The sequence below is a fragment of the Lepidochelys kempii genome, chromosome 8, assembly GCF_965140285.1.
Source record: "Lepidochelys kempii isolate rLepKem1 chromosome 8, rLepKem1.hap1, whole genome shotgun sequence".
Lineage (NCBI taxonomy): Eukaryota > Metazoa > Chordata > Testudines > Cheloniidae > Lepidochelys > Lepidochelys kempii.
The window spans coordinates 74,268,738-74,289,782 of NC_136387.1; the positions used below are offsets into that span (position 1 = coordinate 74,268,738).

Sequence of the window (21,045 nt, forward strand, 5' to 3'; positions counted from 1 at the left end):
AGAGCATCTGTCGATGAAGTGGAATGGCCACTTCTGACTACAAGTGCACCTTAACAGACCAACTTTTAAACTTACTGCCATACCTTTTTCCTCCCCTGACAGTTATGCCAGGAACATTTAGCTATGATGGCTATGTTCAGTGTGGGTGGATGGTCCATTTACTTGACCCAGCACTGAAATCCTAATTTTTTAACAACTAGATAGATCTCACAAACAGATGTATTTTGGAACCCCATCTTAACTTTAACAAAGTGTCCCTTTAAAGGGGGTGGGGAGTAAAAACTGTCAAATACAAAAGGAATGATTCACAGGAGATAATAAAGCAATATTGAAAGTAAAACTGTTACTATTTAGCCAGTTGAACTACAGCACTCAAGTCATCCTTGGCAGCCTTTGTATACTGCAGTCATTACACATTCAGTATTATATTTCATTTCAGAATCGTAAGGCAACATTATGGAACTTTAGCTTTTGCATTCAAATTCAATGTTACATTACAACGCAAGATTACTGAAGTTGTGCAAGTGGTTCCATTTAGAAGTAACTGAGTTCTGCACATACGCAATGAAGAATTTACAGTTAGTCATTTTTTAATTTGACAGTATTTCAAAGTGATTTGAAGATCAATGAACATGTACTATTATGCATATAAAAGAATCTTCTTTAATGAAGGCACTTTTACAAAATCTGAGGTGCACCATCTACCACTGGAGCTTTCTCCATTCCTAGAAACGTGATTTTTTTTTTTTAACGTATTAACAACAAACCTGTAACAAGCACTTCTGTACGAACAAGAGACATTCAAATATATTTTTAAGGGGGATTCTAGCTTAAGTTTTTTGTTTGTTTTTTTTAAAAAATTCACTCTTCATTTTATCCTAGAAAAGCAGTATTAAAAGGAACTACTTTATTCACCATGTAAAATGTCATGCATACACATTTCATTGAAGTGACAGAAAACAGAGCTTCACTCAAATTCCATAACAGCCTTAAATTGAAAGTGTTACTCAGCAATGAATGTCTTTTGCTGAGATGTACTGTGTCAATTTAGTGCTATGCCAAGCTTGAAAAGAATCTGCTACACATATGACAAGTAACTAGGTAGCAAACAACTCTGCTCCATCTTTCTATTGGTTTCTTATAAGTCTTACCTTGAGAAAGTGTCAAAGCCTCACATTTGGTACTGACGTTAATTTCAAGTTTCACTATTCCTGAACTGTATTTTGGATACTGAATAGAGAGCCTAATTCTGACAAGAGAAAACGAAAAGTTGTCTATGGAACATTCAAGGTTTATATTTGATAAGCTTAAAAACAACAACTAATTTTTGTAATTTAACTTATTTGCAATATTCTTTGCACCTTTTCTTTTCCCACAAGGACTGTACTGATTTCCTGACACACCTATTTCAAATAGAGACTAAGTACTGACATCTGATTTACTCACCAAACTTAAATTTATAATGTCTTATGCCTATTTATTATTTGTGTACCAGCATCAGTAGTATCATAGCTCTAGAAACAGCCTTGTCTTTGCCACTAGACACCCAGCAGAAGAAGGCAAGACATAAAAAAAAAAATGGCTAATTTGTTCAAATTAAAAAATTCACAAAAATTTCTTCCCACCATAACATTCTAAAAGATGTAATAAGTAATGTGTATCTGAACCTAGAGGTTTTGACTGTCCCTTTAGCACAGAAAAGCTGGAAATGCAGTTTTTTAAACAAGTGAACCTGTTCACTTTACAAAAATGCAAATAGGGAGAATATACTTCCTGGAAGGAGAGTCAGCATGACAATTAGCCCAACTGAGCAGGAATATATCATACAGCAGATTTTGGGTAGCATTATCTTTGTCACAAAAATTACTCACCAGTCAAAATGGCAGCAGTGCTTAAATAACCTTAAATTTCTTATAACATTGCAAATGCAGTGAAGAAAAGTGGCTACTCAACATCAAATATAAAAACCATTTATAAAAACACATCAGAATTTTATTGCTTGAAGAATACAGCATATGAAAAAAGCACAAGAACTTCCAAAGAAAAGGTCACAAGGAACCAAACATACTATCCCATACATACCAGATGCAGTAAAATGTTAACCTGAATTCTGCATCAGAAAAAACAAGTGTGAAATACCTAATTTTGTTTACTTAAAAGAAAAAGACTAATTTAAAATATAAAGTGTAAGGTGTTACAGTACAAATTAGAAAAGCCAACACTGCACATTAACATTGTTTCACTAGACTAGATTTACTACCTTTGGTACTGAAGTCTTTACAGAAAACCACTTCCTTAGTCAAATCTTGTCCAACATATTTCATGAAAGTTTTTCGACTTAACATTCAACAAACTAATCTTTACTTTTTGAACCATCACTGCAAGGATGCATTTAGAAAATGTGCAAGTTTATTCAATATGTAACCTAACTTCTCTAAAATTTAAATCAAAAGCCACTGGGCGATCCTTGGAGATCTGAATATATGCCAACTGTACTTGTTCAGATCTCTACTTAAAATGGGCACACTGTTTTCTATTTATTTCGCTATGTGAACAGGCTGCTGCACGCAAAGCTTTTAGTCCAAAAATTTTTTCCAGAGAAACTTGTCAAGAGCATACTAAAAGAAAAGACAGTGCATTCTTACACAGCTATCTGATCTGATCGTCTGCACTAGAATGCAAGTGGCTTTTCCATTCTGCTGGAAACAAGAGTACCAGAACATTGGCCAACATTTCTTCATTCAACATTAAAATTCTATAACGGACACAACTATGGTCTATTTCAACACAAAGAACAGCTGCCCATCCATTTATATAAACAGAATTTTCCAATTGTCAAAAAGACTTCTTTTTCTTTCCTTATCCTGATTTTCTTTCCTGATTACTCGTGGGGCATACTTTAACTAAACTTGTACAGAAACATTTGCACCTACTAACCTGTTTGAATGAAGAAAATGTTATTGTATCACAAGGTAGCTGAGGAATCCATTGGTAACCTAGTCTGGAAAATGTTAACATTATGCTGACAACAATAACTAACAAATCAGGGTTAAATAAAAATCCCTCTTTACTGAAAGCATGTTCATTAACTTCAATTTTTGCTTTTGTAGGCTTGAACATTTAATAATTCCCAGTTAAGTCAATGGAACTAATACAATTGCATTTCACCAAGTTCCAGCTTTACATGTGAACAATATGAACATATCTGGACTATGCAAGTAATACCATCAACAACAGTTAACATTAAATTGGAGTGAAATAATAAGAATTATTAGTTCTCTACACTGGTCAGTCTTTGAAATGAAATATTCATTGATTCAGGACTCTTCATAGATATAATAAAATCATGGGTTTATTTTTTCACCCCATACAAAAAAAATGACCGAATTTCTACAACTCCTATTAAACATACCTTTTCCTATCTTAGTGAAAATGTATCTTTTCAAATTTGTAACAAATGTGGTATTTGAGCACATATAATATTTACTGCCATATATATATATCCTCATTTTTAAAAGGACAAAGAATTCAGACTTTACTATGCTGACCTCTTTGCTTTTTTCCATTATGCAGATTAAGTGTTTACTGAACCACTCCCACCCAAAAAAAAACCAATTAAAAATTCTTTATGTAAGATTTTATAGTTTAGTTAAAAGGGAAGAGAAATGCAAATGTGGATTTAGAGCTTCTGTATAAATCTCACTATTTTATAAACTTGTTGTTTATTTTAACACTGTTTATTGATCAAATAAATGACGCACTGCTATCTAAAATTTCCATATACACCATTAAAAATCCAAAGTTGATATGATATTGAACCTTAAATCTTTAAGAGTTCAAAAAAAGACAGTTTTTACATGTACAGCACACAACAGCAGACATCCCTAGAATACCAATGGCCAGTCCAAGATGCATACAAAATTACAGGTAAGCATTCATATCACTGTTTTCATTGTGCAGGAAAGATATTTCTCAGTGGGAATAGAATCTCAGCTGGTGAATTTCAGATATCATCTTCATCATCTTCATCCTGAGAGGATCCTGCCTGATTGGATGCACTGGCTGATGCAGCAGCAAGCTGTGCTTGTTGGGCCGCTTGTTGCATCTGTAGCCACTCCTGCTGGGCCAGTTCTGCTTGCTGCTGTCTAGCCTGAAAACAGACAAAATTGTTAACAAAACCCAATTTCCAATAACCTTTTAAGGAATTAGTATAGCACACTGGCAAAGATTACATTAATGGTCTAGCAGAAACTGCAGGTGCAAAGTACAAGATTTATACCTAAAAATAATCACTGTACATAAAGGGTGTTCAAAATATTGCAATGCTTTGTATTGATATTAACATTTAGTTATTCTTTCCCTCTCATCCACACTCTAAACGCCTTACTATTAATACAGTACCTTTTTTTCTTCATGTTGGCATAACCTATTTTGATGGTATGCAGTTCAACCATCATCTGGAACATTTATGCTCAGAAAACCAAAGAGGTTGAGGTAAATAAAAATGTACTTGAAAAAAAGTCAATTTTGGGGGTTGCACAGGGTCATAGAGGCAACACTTTCAAATGAAAAATTAACCAGGAACGTTGCAGAGTGGCTAGAAGTGCAACAAGTACAATTAGCATTAACAAGTCCCTCCACCACTTACCCAAACTGCCTAGGAAATACTGATCAGGAAGTCCAGGCCGTACTTTAAGCAAGAATTAAATTAATTAAATTAAATGGAAAAATGGAGGGTAAGTAAAGTGAAACATGTGCAATGTGTTATAGTTTGAAAGTGTCAGAACTAGAGTAGTGATGTAACAATATTCTTATTCAATAAGGGCCTAACCTTTGCAGCTGAACCTAAATTCAGCCCTATCATCCTCCACCTCCCAACATCATTTTTGCTTCTTTCCCCATCTCCAAAAAATTGCTTGTTTTTGTTACATAAATATCAGGAATGTTAAGTCTGCTTTTGCTACATGAATTTTCAAGATTTTCAGCAGTTTATTGTGAGTTTATCTTCCTCAATTCAAGGAGAGAGGATGTTTGACATTTGATAGGAAGCCTTTGTTAAGTGATTGTTAGGTACTGAAGTTGAGAGTATAAAAAGTGCAAACAAACTAAAAAGAGTTTGATTAGAAGTCCCTTCTCCTCTCAATTGTCAGCTTTCATTTGCTTGTCATGTCATATTTTTTCTAGTACTTTAGTCACTATAGTCGCCTCCAGGATAGTTAAAACTAGGGATGGGCATTTGCCCAGACCAAAAATAATTGGTCAACTGACCAGTCAAACATTGGCCAAATACTTTAAAGCACTAATTTATTAGAATAGTAATAACAGTAAGAAAACAAAGTAAGCCTTTATGGTCTCCAATCAGCCTAACCTTAGATAGACATTTATTCCTAATTACAACAACGACAAAAGTTCTTAACTGAGCTATTTTAACTCAGAAAAATGTGGAACACAAATAAATGGAAGTTCTAAAAACTGAAAGAATGGTATAATGGTGCAATCAAAAAGGTAGGCCATTGCCTAAATCAGGGTATTCTTGAAGAAATATTTGAGACTATTTGACAGTGGTTATATAGGTGATTACTTGAACAGCTTGTTAAGTCCACTTAAAACCTGAATTTGCACTGTAAAAAAAACACCCAGCAGAAAAAAAAAACCAAAACCTTTGAAACAAAAATATCAGGTCTTCTTTATATATAAAGCAAAAGAGAACAAAAGCTTGTTTCCCCCCTCTATATAGGACACCTTTAAAGTTAAGTGCACATTTCTATTAAAATCCCCTTTTCATTTTGAATTTTCCATAACTGACCTATCAGGAAAAAATTTTCTGAACCTACTATCTACCTAAGGATGATATTTTGGAACATTTCATCAAGGACAATTCAGTCAGTCAATAAGAGTACAAAAAGATACTGTCCCTATTCCAAGAGTTGTGGCAACTCTTTGGAAAGCTCTAGCACAAATGTGCTGGATTAAAAAAAAGTTGACATCTGCAAAGGAAATAGCCCTCACTGAAAAGAGAATTTCAGTTAAAAGTATTCATATGCAGTCACTAGGGTTTGAAATAGAATCAAAATTTGTTCAGTGTCAATACTTGGTACACTTTTAGCCATTTTAACCAAAGTTCTAAACAAATGAAAGCAACACGTGAACACATTAGTAGTGGACATGCATGTCTAAGATACACATTCAATGTGTCAGTGCTCCATAAGAGTCAGTGGCTCTACAGTAGTTTCTCTCAACCTTTCAGATACCAGGGACCAGCTTGCTATCTTCCTAAACTGTGTTAGGGAGATCTCAGGGACGAGAAACACTGCTCCAAGGGACTGTGCACCTTCTGCTGGACAGATAATTCTGGAAATATTAGGTGCCACCAGATTATATAACCACTTCTTCACATCTTTTTTCTTTTGAAAATACTAGGAAACTCCCTAAGGTTGCATGGCTAAGAACTCAGAGTTAGAACTTAAGGTGTCCTCAATCTTAAATCTGCCTCTTCATGCCATAATGCAGTATGCCAGTCTTTAATTGCACAATCAAGTCACTTCTCAAATACTACAACATAGAATTTTTCCTACAAACTTCAGCCTAATGTTCACAACAAATTAGGATGCCTCTTGATTTGGATTTATTCATTCATTAAGGAAGTTATCTTTGTAAATGACGGAAAACTAGGGCCCTGATCTTACCAACACTTATACGCATACATAATTTCTCAGGTGTGTAGATGAATATTTTAAGAAGTGTGATTGTCATTTAAGCAGCCAGTATTCCTTCTGCATATAACCACTGGTAAATTCTGGATCATCTATAGGATTAATCACATGCAAGAGTTATGCACATGTATAAGTATTTGCAGGACTGGAGTGCAAGTACAGCACTTGTTCCAACAATACATCCACAAACTACTTTCATAAATTGTGGAATAAAATAAAAATGCACTGTTTTAGAATCTGATCAGAGATTTTTGTACAATATCAAATGAGGACCATTTTAAGTTTCATTTACTGATCGAATACACAGACTAGTGCAACTTGCATGTGCTAACAATTTTATAATGCATTTTTTATTAAACTCTAATAATTAAAAAATTAAATGCATACCTTCAGAGGACAGTGTCTTCTAGATTAAACAATTTTAAAGTAGGTAAAAACAAATCAGGTCTAAGTTGATAATACCTCTTTAAATGAAATGTCAATTGTTTTAATTCCCCATTGTTTATAATACTCTATAATATCCCTATCCCACCCCTCCTCTGCTGCTTTTGACCCGTGTAGAGTGCAGCTTTTATTTAAGTTATCCACATTAAACTTCATTGCATTAAGCTTAAAAGAACATAAAAACTTAAACTAACCAGTTTGTTATAAAACCAAACACTGCTTCTGCAGCAGCCACATTGGCTTTTTTAATCTTAGCATGAAGGGGAAAAAAGTATCTATGCATTAATTTGTCACAGAACTACACCATTACATGTATTAGCCATGTGATAAATTTCCAAACCTGGTGAAAACCTCAACTGTCTCATCATCATCATCATCATCTATTTAGCTATAATGTACTTGGCACTTTACAACATACAAAAATAAAGTTTATCTGGGTTTTGGCATTACATGAGTTTCAGTAAGGTCAGCGAGGAGGAGGTTGCAACTAAGATGTAAGATCACCAGGAACCTGAATAAGCATTTTCACCATGGGAACAGAAAGAAAGGAAAGAGACATGTTAGAGATTTAGCATTCTTGTGACAAAAACTATTAGAGAGATAGAAATTACTCTTTTCCCCCATGAAGTGATGGAACCAAAACCAAGACAGATATTTAAACTGAAATGATTAGGACACAAAATGAGTTACACCTAGCAAGGGTCATAAAAGGCAATAAAAAGGTTCTACAAATACACAGGGAGAAAGAGATGAAGGAAGATGTAGGTTCTCACTTAGTGGGGAAGGAGAGCTAATAACAGATGACATCCCCATTTTGCTTCAGTCTTGGCTAAAATATTAAATTGTGACTCGATAATTAATATTAACCAGAATGGGAAAGGAACAAGCTAGAACAAGGAAAGAAAGGGTTAAAATATTTCGATAAGTTAGATGTGCTTAAATCAGCAGGGGCCAATGAAACTCACCTGTGGATACCTAAAAACTAGCTGAAAATCTCAACCATTAGCAATTATTTGTGAGAACTCATGGAAGATGGTGAGGTCCCAAAGGACTGGAGAAGGAAAAACATAGTTCCTATCTTTAAAATGAGGAACAAAGAGGACATGGGGAATTATAAACCGGTCAGCCTAACTTTGAGACCTGAGGGATACTGGAACAAATTATCAAACGAGAATTTGCAAGTATGTAGAGGATAAGGTTATAAGTAAAACTGAATATAAATTTGTCATGAACAAATCATGACAAATCAACCTAATTTCCTTCTTTTATGGGATTACTGGCCTAATGAATGGGTGGAAGCCATAGATGTGACAGATCTTGATTTTAGTAAGGCTTTTGACACAGTCCACCTGACATTCTTATAAGCAAATTAGCAAAATGTGGGCTAAATGTAATTACTATAAGGTGTGTGAACAACTGGTTGAAAGACCCTACTCAAAGAGTAATTGTCAACCATTTGCTATCAGACTGGGGGGACATTTCTAGTGGGGTCTCGCAGAGGTTTGTCCTGGGTCTTGTAGTATTCAACATTTTCACCAATGACTTGGATAATGGACTGAAGAGTATGTTTATAAAATGTGTAGAGGACACTAAACTGGGAGGGGTTGCTAGCACTTTGGAGGACAGGATTAGAATACAGAACAACCTTGACAAATTGAAGAATTGGTCTGAAATCAACAAGATAAAATTCAATAAAGATAAGTGAAAAGTACTACACCTAGGAAGGAAAAAAGCAAATGCACAACTACAAAATGGGAAATAACTGGCTAGGTGGTAGCACTCCTGAAAAGGATCAGGGGTTATAATGGATCACAAATTAAACATGAGTCAACAACGCGATGCAGTTGCAAAAAAAGGTATGTTAACACAGTGTCATATGCAAAAGACAGAAGGTAACTGTCCTGCTTTACTTAGCAGTAGGAGGCCTCAGCTGGAGTACTCTGTCCAGTTCTCGGTGCCATGCTTTAGGAAAGAAATGGATAAATTGGAGAGAGTGTAGAGTAGAGCAACAAAACGATAGCAGGTTTAAGACCTACGAGGAAAGGTAAAAAAAAATTGGGCATGTTTAGTCTTGAGAAAAGATGACTCAGAGGGGACCTTATAACGGTCCTCAAATATGTTACGGGCTATTTTAAAAGTTGTTCTAAAGACTGGACAAGAAGTAACGGACTAATCTGCAGCAAAAGATATTTAGGTTAGATATTAAGAAAAACTTTCTAGTTATAAGAGTAGTTAAGCTCTGGAATACGTTTCTAAGAGAGGTTGTGGAATCCTTGTCATTGGTGGTTTCTTAGGACAGGTTAGATAAAAACATGTCTGAGATGGCCTATGTATACATGACCCTGCCGCAGCACAGGGCGATAGGATTAGATGATCTCTCAAAATCTCTTCCAGCACTACATTTCTATGATTATAGTTTAAAGAAAGTGATCATTTTCTAATATATTAGTTGGCATTTCCCTTCATATATACAGTTGGACTAAAGACAACCTCGTAATACACGTAAAGGAATACAAAAAGTAGTTGAAAATAACTTTTTAAAACTCAAACATTTGTAAAAGTTTCTGTAAAATAGGAATACATGATTGAGTGGCACGGCTTTGATATCACCAGTGGTAAAGTAATACATTCATTTAAAACTCAGACTAATAAAACTTACACATTTCTATACAATCTCTCTGGCATGTCAGATCACAGAATTAACAAAGAAAAGTCAGCATCTTATTTATCCATTTGCATTTCTTGCCCTGACTTTGCAAGGTCAGATTCAGTAAAATCTTTCATGGCCATGCAATCCATAAAACAGGGGATTCTTCTGGACTTATGCATGTTTCTATGGCACTAAATCAGGGAGTGTCTAGTTCATTCAACCTCACTGATAGATTTTTGCAATTAACAGGAAAAAAATCCACATTAGATTTCTTAGTCAGAAACATTGCCTCACTCACTTTTGCAAATAACTCCTGTTGCTGCCTTAGAAGTTCTTCTTCAGGAATGCCAAGATTTTCCAAACGAGAACTGGCCTTTCTTCTTTTTAGTGCTACTGTTTTGCACTCTTGTAAGACTTCTTTTACCTCACTGATATAGGAGCCAAAACCCAAGCTTTCTAGTGCTGGAAAAAAGAAAACATGATCAATTAGCATAACTAAAATTTGTAGTCACATCAAAACAATTTCCTGTAATAAGACACCAAGTTGTTCTGTCCTATAGATTGCTTATTTAAAGTGACCCACAACAGTTTTTTTTTAAAATGTGCATCTTTTTACTCTTGTAGTATATAAAGGCCTAAACGAGAGATTTTCAAACTGAGGGGCACAGAGGAACATTCGGGGGGCGAGTGGTGTCCCCAGGAGGCTGGGGCTTGGGGAGGGAGCACCACCTCCACCCCCCTGACTCACTTCAACAGACCATCCAGCCTGTGGGTCAGTGTCAATATCCACTGATGCTCTGCTGATTTCTGCTCCTGGAAGCTTCCAAGCCCAGTGCTGGCTATGTACCCAGAGACTGTCACATGTGCCTTCCCACACCCTGAAAACCTGAGGGGCAGGTGTTGTATCTATATTTGTATGCGTTGGGGCAGCACAACCAATACTTTTAACTCAAGAGGGGTGGGGGGGGCACCTCAGCTCCAAAAGGTTGAACACCACTGGCTTAAGTCATATTTCCCTACTCCCTTCCTGCACCAAAAGTGCACTATCTTCAAAACTTGAGACTATCAAGTGTGCTCTTCTTGGTTTTGCTGGTACTTTTAAATTTCTTAGCTGTATTTCATAAAGGTGAGGGAACTAGTCAGAGAAAAACAGCAAGACAAGGAGACAGTTTAATTTCTTAGTTATACATTTAAAATAATTTCATATAAACCAGACCAATGAATGGAACCAGTGCCATATTTCCCATATTTGCTTAAGAACAGATATATAGTAACATGTACCATACACACCACACATGCCCAAAGTCCCCTCCTTCCACTATTTAAGCATAATGGACCAACCAGAAAAGCACATTTTCTTAATGGGCTGAAGTCAGCACTGATATGCAACAACTTGGCCATTTCAGGAGAGAAAGGATTGCTAATTTAAGTCCCTACTCGCAATGTAAATAATAGTGTGTTGCATACCTAGTTGCAATTCAGTAACTGTCCTCCAACCCTCCCTAAAATGCTAAGACACTATTCCAATTTGTAACATAGCTGGCACCTAATCATGGTATTAATAATCTCCACAAAAGATACAACAGGGTTGGACAGAGCATTAGGGAACAACTGTTGTAACCAAGTTCCTAAAAGTTGTTTTACTGTAGATAGGATCCAACTTTTGTTTATACTGAGCTTTGAACCATGCTTTAAAGTAGTTTGAACTACTGGAAAAAAGGGGTTCTGGATACACTGGTTTCAAACATTATTCAGGTAGCCACTGAAAATAGGACGAAAGCTACAGAAATACTTTGAAAAACTTGCCTCTGTACTACAGAGAGCATCTGCGTTTAGATTGCCAAATTGGTCAGCAGCCATGGGCTTAAGGACTCTTCAATGCTATTAGATGCCCAAACAGCAGCAGTAACAACCATCTGTTACTAGCCAGTAAATTACACCCCATCTTAACAGATAGAGACCTGTCCACAGTGATTGATTCATCAGTGACCTCTATGCTGGATTATTGCACCTCATATCTAAGAATGAAGTCAAACCCAGAAAAAGCTCCGTGTGGTACAAAATACATCTGCTTAACAGAGGCCCTCCCAGTTATCACCCCCACCCGAGCATTCTAGTCTCAGACTCTATTCTGGATCCTAGTCTGTCTTGGTACTCAAAGCCCTCATTGGAACTAGTCTAAGGGCATGTCTACACTTACCTCCGGAGTGATCAATCCAGCGGGGGTCGATTTATCACATCTAGTGAAGATGCAATAAATTGACTATCGAGCACTCTCCTGTCGACTCCGTTACTCCACCGAAGCTAGACGCACAGGCGGAGTCGACGGGGGAGCATCAGCAGTTGACCTACCGCAGTGAAGACACCACAGTAAGTAGATCTAATTACGTCAACTTCAGCTGCATTATTCACGTAGCTGAAGTTGCATAACTTAGATCGATCCCCCCACCCAGTGTAGACTAGGCGATACCTGAGAGATTGCCTCTCAGCTCCATGAGCATCTACAACAGCAACATTCCCCTGAACAAAGAAACAGACGACAAATGAAGAGCGAGCTTGGGAGTGAGACAGATAGACCAGCTGCTGGTAAAGATCTTAGATTTGACGAGAAGGATGACTATGGACCTCTCCACTTTCAAAAGTCAGTGTAAAACTAATTTCTTCAACTTACTGAGCGAAAGCTTAGTTCTTCACACACGAAAAAGGTCTCAAATTAAACTAGGAAGACAGATTATCTGTTTTTAAATATACTTTGGAAGTACTACAAAACTAATGTGATGGTAGCCACATAAGTACCTGGATAAATAGCCCCGGCTCGAATTTGATTTATAAAAGAATAATAAGAGGAAGAGGTTTGGTCCTTTCTTCACCAGCCAAAAAGTGTTTGAAAACTAATTTTAAGCAACAGTGAACTTAATAAGACAAACAAGTACATTTCTTTATTAGTAAAATCTTTGATTATTAAAAATGAAAACTGTAAAAATAGAATTTCCTTGTCACAATTCATGTTCTAGTTATTTTGTACATTTTGCTAATCTTAGACAATGAAAATCTATAAAGACAGTCTTCCTTTTGTTTATTGTCAGTTTCACTTTTAAACTGGCAAATTTAGTTGACAGCATCTTTTATCTAAATTTAATTTTTTAATTAAGTTTATATTCTGTTTTCAAAATTAGTTTTAAAGCCTATTGTAGATAAGGCCAACTGACATACCAGTATTACTTTATTACTGACAAATATTTTCTGATTAAGTTAATGGCACAACCTTCAACAGCTTTGTTATTACTATTTGCACACGTAGATATCAACGTTCTGATCTATTTGGTTTACTTTAAATGCTACAGGTTTAACATCCACCAGATGTCTTAGTTTCAAAGCCAAGCAAACAGGTTTGATATTCTATTTCTAACAAATAATAAAAAGTTTCCATAAATCACTAGATTTAAAAATCTGAATGCATTAATTTTAGTTTATTACTTATCCTTAGTATTTGTATTGCACTAACACCTACAGACTGAGGTCCAATTGTAATTAGGCACTGTACAAACAGTGAGACACAGTCAGGGTACATCTACACAGCACTTTGGAGAAAGTCCAGGTTGACAGACTTGGGTTAGAGGGGCTCACACTAATGCTCTAAAAACACCTGCTACAGCACTTTGAAGTTGCAGCTCAGGCTGGAGCTCAGGCTCTGAAGCCCATTACCTAGGTTTTGAATTTGCCAAAGAAACCTTGGTTCCCCATCATGAAAAACTATGCAACCAAGACAGGACAGGTAACATGCATGAGTTTTTGATTTTGTGATGCCAGTTTTGGTCTGAATATGCAATGTGTGACTTCATGTTTCTCTTAGTAGTATGTTCCAGATCTGGTTAACATACCGAGACCTGGAGGAAGCTTTAGACCCAGTTTTGGCATGACTGACTAATACAAATTACAGTCAGACATCATAAATACCTCACCATAGGGAGAATGCCTGCTATTCTTAAACAAGCGTAAAGGTCAGTATCTTCAAAAAGCCATGTCTGTAGGCTAGAGTTTTTGTCAATTAAAGCCCATTCTCACACTTTGCTTTCTTTTACGGGAATATGATTCAGAAGGCTGTGGTTTTGACGTTTCAAGTGCACTTGAACAACAGTGGTAGCCTATGTAGACTCCAGTCTGACTTAAGAATTATCTACTGGTTTTAGAGTGGTGTCTAATGGCCATTTGGGGTCAGCTTTTAAGTGACCAAAGCTTGTTGTTTCAGTGACTAAGATTACTGGTGTGTCCAGATCTGCCCTCCAGTCATATACAGAAAATAGCAGTCAATCTGCAGTGATCATAGACAATTTAGACCGCGTCCCCTTCAAAGATTTATCAGGTGACTCATTTTATTGAATTATACAAAAAAAGCCTCGGAGAGAGCTCATTTCTGAACAGGTAGGGTATCAGTAAACTGAAAACTAACTCTCGCCCCTGTGGCCTTTAAGTTTGGCCTCTGCTCCACAGGTACAATTGAATTGCTCTGTCAACTAGAGGGGTAAGAGATGTCTCAGAATCAACCCTGGAATCTTGCTGTTGATTAGAGATAGTGTATGTAAAAGGTTCACTCTTAGTCTCTTCTGTTCCTACACGTTGAAAGAACTCTTTCAGAAGAGTGAGTTTGAGAGTCTTGGCATCCATTTTGAACAGCTGGGATCTGAGGCAACTTTAGTTGAGAAGCCTTATTCTTTATGGTGGTTTTTATTTTACAGTTGTATTATGTAATGGGTAGAATATGTGATAATGCAAGCTGCCTTGTGCATAGTGGCCTGGCTGAAAGTTTGTATTTTATTTTTAAAATATTAAATATTTTGTATTTTAATCAATGTACAGAATGTTCCAGTCTTAAGTATTTTATTAAATCTAAAGAAATACAATAAGGAATACATCATCATGGGTGGGCTTGCATTTTACATACTACCTATGCAATGCATTATTTAGAATAAGAAATACAATGATGAAATCTTCCAAATAAGTGTTTTTTCCTAGGATAGGTAGAGACTTGAATACTTTTGAACGTATCCTGTTATTCAGCAAAACAACAGAATTTTACCACAGCATATTGAAATTAAGAAAGATTATACTGTCAATATTGAGTACAATAGTGTGTAAAGCAAATAGCACATCTGCCACTGACTTCAGAGGGCTCTGAGCAACTACAGGGATCAGCCCACATAGATCCAGTTGCACAGGGGTTCTCAAGCTTCCTTGCACCTTGACCCCCCTTCTCAAAACAAAAACTACTACATGACCCCAGCGGCTGGGGGACTAAAGCCGGAGTCCACCTGAGCCCCACGTGGGGGGCCCAAAGCCCAAGGGCTTCAGCCCCAGGCAAGGGGCCTGTAACCTGAGCCCCACTTCCCAGGGCCGAAGGCCTTGGGCTTTGGCTTCAGCCACGCGTGGTGGGGCTCAGGCTTCAGCCCCAGGCGCCAGCAAGTCTAAGCCAGCCCTGGTGGCCCCATTAAAATGGGGTCGTGACCCAATTTGGGGTCCCAAGCCACAGTTTGAGAACCGCTGCAGTTGCAGGATCTTACTTTAAAAACTAAATCAGAACTTCCATTAATTGAAGGAAACAGATTAAATTTGCTTGGGCAAGAAATCATACCAAAATCTAGTAGTGTTCCATTAAACTTCAGAAAGGAGACTTCAAAAAGAGAAGGAAACTAATTAAAAAGACATTAAAATTGAAAGTAAATATATTAGACTCCTTAGACTCAATGGAGGCCACTTAAAACATACCATAACAAAGTCACAGACATCTAAACAGAAAGGACCTAAACAAAAAAACAGTTCAATTACAAGATGGCAATGCACAAGATGTTACCTGAACCAAACAGAAAAGGAGTACTTGTGGGCACTCCTTAGCGACTAACCAATTTATTTGAGCATAAGCTTTCATGAGCTACAGCTCACTTCATCGGATGCATCACGAAAGCTTATGCTCATGAAAGCTTATGCTCAAATAAACTGGTTAGTCTCTAAGGTGCCCCAAGTACTCCTTTTCTTTTTGCGAATACAGACTAACACGTTTGTTACTCTTGAACCAAATAGGTATCTTTTGAGAAAATGACAATCTAACTCCAGCGAAGCCAACAGAAAGAAAGTATGAACTATGGCAGGGAAAATTAGTAGGGTATAAGGGATTTTGAAGAGCAAATAGTCAAAGTCATAAAAAAAGCTACAAGGAATTATTTAAATATATATGAACCAGAAAGGTTACAGAAGAAATGGTAAAAAGAAAAGGAGTACTTGTGGCACCTTAGAGACTAACCAATTTATTTGAGCATGAGCTTTGTGATCTTCTAAAATAGCATATAGCAATTTGGATTTAAAAAAAAAATAGAGACGCTAAATTATTTCTTTTTTTCCAATTTTTCCCCACAAAGAATGTTGGTGATACCTACCCTAAACCTACTCTTTTCAGGTATTCAACTGACATATTGATGTGTCAAAAAAGGTAGTGCAGGAACAAGAGCCATATAGTATGGACCATGATATCTGAAAGAATGAATGAAGTGGTTGAGCTGCCAATAAAGAGATACAATCTCTCATTAAGATTAGCTGCTATACTGGTGCTCTGGAGAGTAGCAAATTTTGAACAAGTAGGGGTGATCCTGGGAATAATCAACCAGTAAGCCTCATTTATGTACCAAGTAAACTGGTTTAAGTGATTATAAAAATCTAGATGACTATGACAGAAAGAGCAAACTGCAGCTTACTTACTAAAAATTTGAGCAGATCAATGAAATATTTCCTTTAGTATGTTGATAAAATAGTAGGCAAAGAAGAACTTACTAAAATGTATTTGAACTTTCAGGAAGCTTTTGACAAAAAGTCAGTCATTGTAGACAACTTAAAGATAGTAGTCAAAAAAAGCAAAATAAGTTTTACAATACAGAATGGGATAGAAATATTTAAATTATATGTACCACATACAACTTAAATAATTTTCTTTAAAATAGTAATATTAACCCTCATGCTTCAAGGAATCACGTGACAGGTTAGGAAGGAATTAGTACCATATGTATTTCTGAAGGATAATGAGGATAGCAATGAAGGTAGATGCAGAATATAAAATTTTATGACTATAACATCCTCCCTATCACATTTGACCATATAAATGGGTAAACATCAACATTCATTTAACAAAATTTCAAGAAGAGCTTTATAACAAAAATTAGAACTTTGAACACACTAGCAATTATAACTTGACAAAATATTTGTTAGTAGACAACACGCTGCAGATACAGTCTGTATGTGGTAATCATTTCACTTCAGCTTCCAACCACATACAAATTTTCTTAATCCGCATTATGAAAAATAATCCACTGGACTAATCAGGACAGTGTTAAGTGAAATCTGCATTTAGAATCATTTATCATAGGCAACCAGTCTTTCATCACTAAATTATTTCTTCCCACTAACACTGGGTTTCCAATATAACTTTGTTCTACTTTTCTTTTGAGATAATCTCTATTAACCTAAAAACTTGTACTGATACTTTTGGTGGCAACTTTATGTATTTAACCAGCACAACATTTCATTCACAATGCAAGTCTGGGTTTTACTTTTTCAAGTCTGAGTTTGAGAGGATTTTTAAGAATCAATTTTACTGCAAGGCACCATTTTCTTAAAATGTTAACTATAACAAAAGTTGCTACATGGTTCATATTTTCTTATATTGCTCTTTATTATAAGTCGTCATAATCAAAGCTTGAAAAATTCACTTCTATATTGCAAACAGGAAACTTTTTCTGTTAAGTGGAGTTATCATACCCCATCATAGTCTGCAGAATCTAATTAATTGAGCATTTAGTACTTATAGTTTCAAAAACAACTTTCCATGTGAACTGATACAAACCAATACTGGATTGTTTTCCTGAGCCTGAAGTTCTACTGCTTATGCCACTATTCACTGACTTGCCAAGTAGCTGAGTAAAACCAAAACTCTGATCACTTTCACTACTACCTTAGTTCACAACTTTGTGGGCAGCAATGAAACTGTCAAGAATTGTGGTAGCTTTCTCAAGTATCTGAGTAAAATTAACATGATTCTTGATCGGAGCAGCCCATGTGGCTTTCAAAAGCAGCTGTGGAAGTAACCCAAGTCATTAGTTTCATTTTGTTACTGCTTGAGAAAGCTATGAGCAGCAGTAGCAGGCACTGGTTCTATTCATAATGAACAAACTCAAAAAAATGCAGGCTGGAGAAGACTAGAACAGCAGATACTCACAAAAATCAGGAGGCTCCGAGATTCGAGAGAGAACAAAAGAAGAATCAGAAAACTTTTCCACCCTGCAGCCATAGAAGGTGGGAGCCAACAGCCAGAATAGGGTGCAACGGCATATTTTTAAGTGTACCCACTTATTACAGTAGAACTGATACAAAAGATGAAGCCACAAAGAAAGTCCAGGGACAGTATGGTAGGAATCCCAGTATCTTTCTTTTTACATCAGCTAGGGGATTGGTTAGAGATCATCAGGGGCAAGAGCCTGGAACTCTCTCGTAAAGCCCACCTCCCATCCCCAACTGTTATACAGTGTCAGCCTCTGGTTTGCAAGTGCTTAATATTTTATTTTATTTTATTTCTGTAACAAACAGGGAAGTAATCTGCACAACCACCCTGAGAGATAGTTCTCTTTTCACAGGTATGGAAACTGAAGCACAGAAATATAAGTGACTCACCCAAAGTCACACAGGAAAAGAACAAGGGGAGGAACTGAAAACTCCTGCCCCCTTCACCACAAAAGTAGCCTCCCTCTTGCAATGCAAGGCAACAAATAACCTTACTCATATTCTTTAAAATATTGACTTTTTCTGCCAGTACTTTTGGAGAAGTCAGTTGTAGGGTCCTAGACCTGAAGAAGAGCTCTGTATTGTTGGAAAGCTTGCCTCTCTCACCACCACCAGCTAGTCAACTAAAAAAAATTATCTCACCCATCCTGTTTCTCCATTATCCCGAGATCGACATGGCTACAACAGCACTGCATTAAACGAAACGGTCTGTCATCTAGCAGATGACTGCCCCCGAGGAACTCACCTTGTATGACATGCTCTGGGGAGATGGTTTTCTTCTCAGACTTATTACAGATCTCATTGGCCTCCGAGGAGATGAGGTGGATGAATTCAGTGCAGCAGTTCACCACCAGCTCCCGGGCATCATTAGCCACCCGGACATTGGGGAGAGTTTCTTTGATCATTTTGTTAATAGCAGCTCTTGGGATGGTGAGGTCGTCGTCGTTTCCAGACGACGAAGCCATTATATTTCACACACACTCTCCGAGACTCTTTGAACTCAAATCTTGAGACCCAGAGCAAGACACGCAGAGCACCAGAGACCCGCTGCTCAGGGAGTCCCGAGGCGGTGTTGCCGGGGCAGGTCCAAGCAGGGGATGAGAGCAGGTGCCGTGAGTCTGCGGGCGGGAGGACGCTGGGTGCGGGGCGGGTGCTGAGGGGACCGCGCGCTGGGGGAGAAAGGGAGGGATCAGATTCACTCCCGAAGGCGGGAGAGCGCTAGCGGGGGCCGGCGCGGGGCCCGCTGCCAGCTCCCCTGAGCCGGTGCCAGCAGCTTGGGAGCAGCCGCGGGAGGCGCTGCCCGGAGTTCAGGGCTCCCTCGGCTACAGCCTCTGCCACATCCTTCACGCGCCGCCGCCGGGTATTCGTGCCATGCCGGCCGCCGCCTTGTGAACGGGAGCCGCAGGAAACCGTCCGAAAAGCCCGCGCACGGCTCGGCTCCGGCTCTGCACTCACCCAGCGGCGGCCGTTCCCTCGGAACCGAGGGCGGCCGGGAGGAGGAAACGAGCCAGCGAGGAGCACAGCCAACGACCAGCGCCACTTCCGCCGGAAGCCGTCCTCGGACACTTCCGCTTCCGGGACCCCATCCCCCGGAAAGAGCTCTGGCGCAAGCCCCGCGCCCACCCTGGGGCGCTCGGCTCCGCGGTCCCCCCGCCCCGAGCCGGGCTCCGGAAGCTGAAGTGGGGCAGCAGCGGGCGGACGGTGGCGGAGGAAAGGGGCCAGGCTGGACCCACGTGCTCAGTAGCCTCGGGGCGCTGCTGGGTGCGCCGCCCGGGGCAAGGCGGGGGCGGAGGCGGCGCCCACACGTGCAGACGGCGCGATGCGCCCTGTGCGGCTGTGCTACCTCTGGGGCCTTTTTTCTCTAGCAGCAAAGGTGGGTTTTAATGTGGTGGACAAGACGTGCTGAAGGCCCCTGTGCACCAGGCGGGGTAGTTTAACCCGCATGAGCAAGAACAACCGCTGCCTTGTCTGCATGCGGATTCTGTTCGGTTAGTTACTACTTCCATGTGAGCTAACACGTGCTAAAACCCATCTTTTTTCCTAGTGGGGGGCACACCTTTACCCCTTAACAGTGCCCCTCGCTCGGGCTCCAGCAGGCCCTACTTCACCGGCTGCAGTGCGTCCCCAATGGATGACAAGGCGTGATCATTTGTTTTCGTTGCATTGAGCGTTGTGACCTGACTAGGAGCCCAGTGTACACGGTCGATACCTTCAGAATAGTTTTGAGTACTTTACAGGCATCAACAAGACCTTGATTTTACTATAGTTTTTCAGGATTTACAAATTTCAAAATAAATCATCTTAAAAATAACCCATTTTGATATCTATACTAATAGTTTCAAAGTTGTATTCTGATGTAGCACACAGACAGTAGCACACAGTATATCATGTCTAAGTTAGGGTTATTTGACTTAACTCACACTGCTGCACAATCTAAATTTAAGCCAGTGGTTTGATTGGAGTTCTGCTTTTAGTCCCACAGCTCCAACATTTATTTTTATTCCCAATGTGATACCATCAGCAATTCCATATTTTAGGTCTACTATTTTAGCAAACAGGAGAGAGTTTCTCAGCCTGTAATATCTGATGTATTGCTTATAAATAGTTAATCAGAAATGACTATTCTGCAATAACTCCCCAGCTAACAAGCCCTTAACTGTAGACCTTTTGGTGGATTCATCAGCAGGTACTACAGTAAACCTAGATTTCTAAATGCATTTCCGGGACATTTTGCAGTTGTCTTTATAAAGCTTTTCAGCCAGTGCTAATACAGTTTGACCCATCTTTAAGACAATTTTTAGCCATCAAGTTGCAGAGTATTCTACGTTAGATAAATGATATGTCGACTTCAGAAAGCTGAATAAGATGGCAATTTCTGGATCTCTTTATGTTACATTTTATTGAGTAATCTAATAATAG

At 38.4% G+C, this 21,045-nt stretch overlaps 2 protein-coding genes across 12 annotated transcripts in view; one reads left to right on the top strand and one right to left on the bottom strand.

Annotated features, from left to right (window-relative positions):
• Nucleotides 1–632: 632 nt before the first annotated feature.
• DR1 (down-regulator of transcription 1) lies at nucleotides 633–19,690 on the bottom strand. The gene is made up of 3 exons (XM_073357039.2): nucleotides 18,872–19,690; nucleotides 10,106–10,269; nucleotides 633–4,150 (listed from the first exon to the last, which is right to left on the bottom strand). Exons 1-3 carry the CDS (start codon nucleotides 19,089–19,091, stop codon nucleotides 4,004–4,006), a joined length of 531 nt encoding a protein of 176 aa, XP_073213140.1. The 5' UTR covers nucleotides 19,092–19,690; the 3' UTR covers nucleotides 633–4,003.
• LOC144930791 (uncharacterized) overlaps nucleotides 19,260–21,045 on the top strand; it is a 61,115-nt gene continuing 59,329 nt past the window's right edge. For 5 of the 11 annotated variants that reach the window (XR_013636189.1, XM_078854088.1, XM_078854085.1 and 2 more), the window contains exon 1: nucleotides 19,260–19,999. The gene's annotated coding sequence lies outside the window, so the exon portion shown is untranslated. The remainder of the gene's footprint in view (nucleotides 20,000–21,045) is intronic. The other 6 variants (XR_013636190.1, XR_013636193.1, XR_013636191.1 and 3 more) reach the window with 3 other exon arrangements.

What these genes read in the sequence shown, in the direction of transcription:
- DR1 (XM_073357039.2), bottom strand. Translation starts at nt 19,091, where the DNA reads ATGGCTTCGTCGTCTGGAAACGACGACGACCTCACCATCCCAAGAGCT. An exon ending in CCCAGAGCATGTCATACAAG is followed by an intron (nt 10,270 to 18,871) that starts GTGAGTTCCTCG and finishes TCTTTTTTCCAG; the next exon opens with CACTAGAAAGCTTGGGTTTT. An exon ending in AACAGGAGTTATTTGCAAAA is followed by an intron (nt 4,151 to 10,105) that starts GTGAGTGAGGCA and finishes GTCTGTTTTCAG; the next exon opens with GCTAGACAGCAGCAAGCAGA.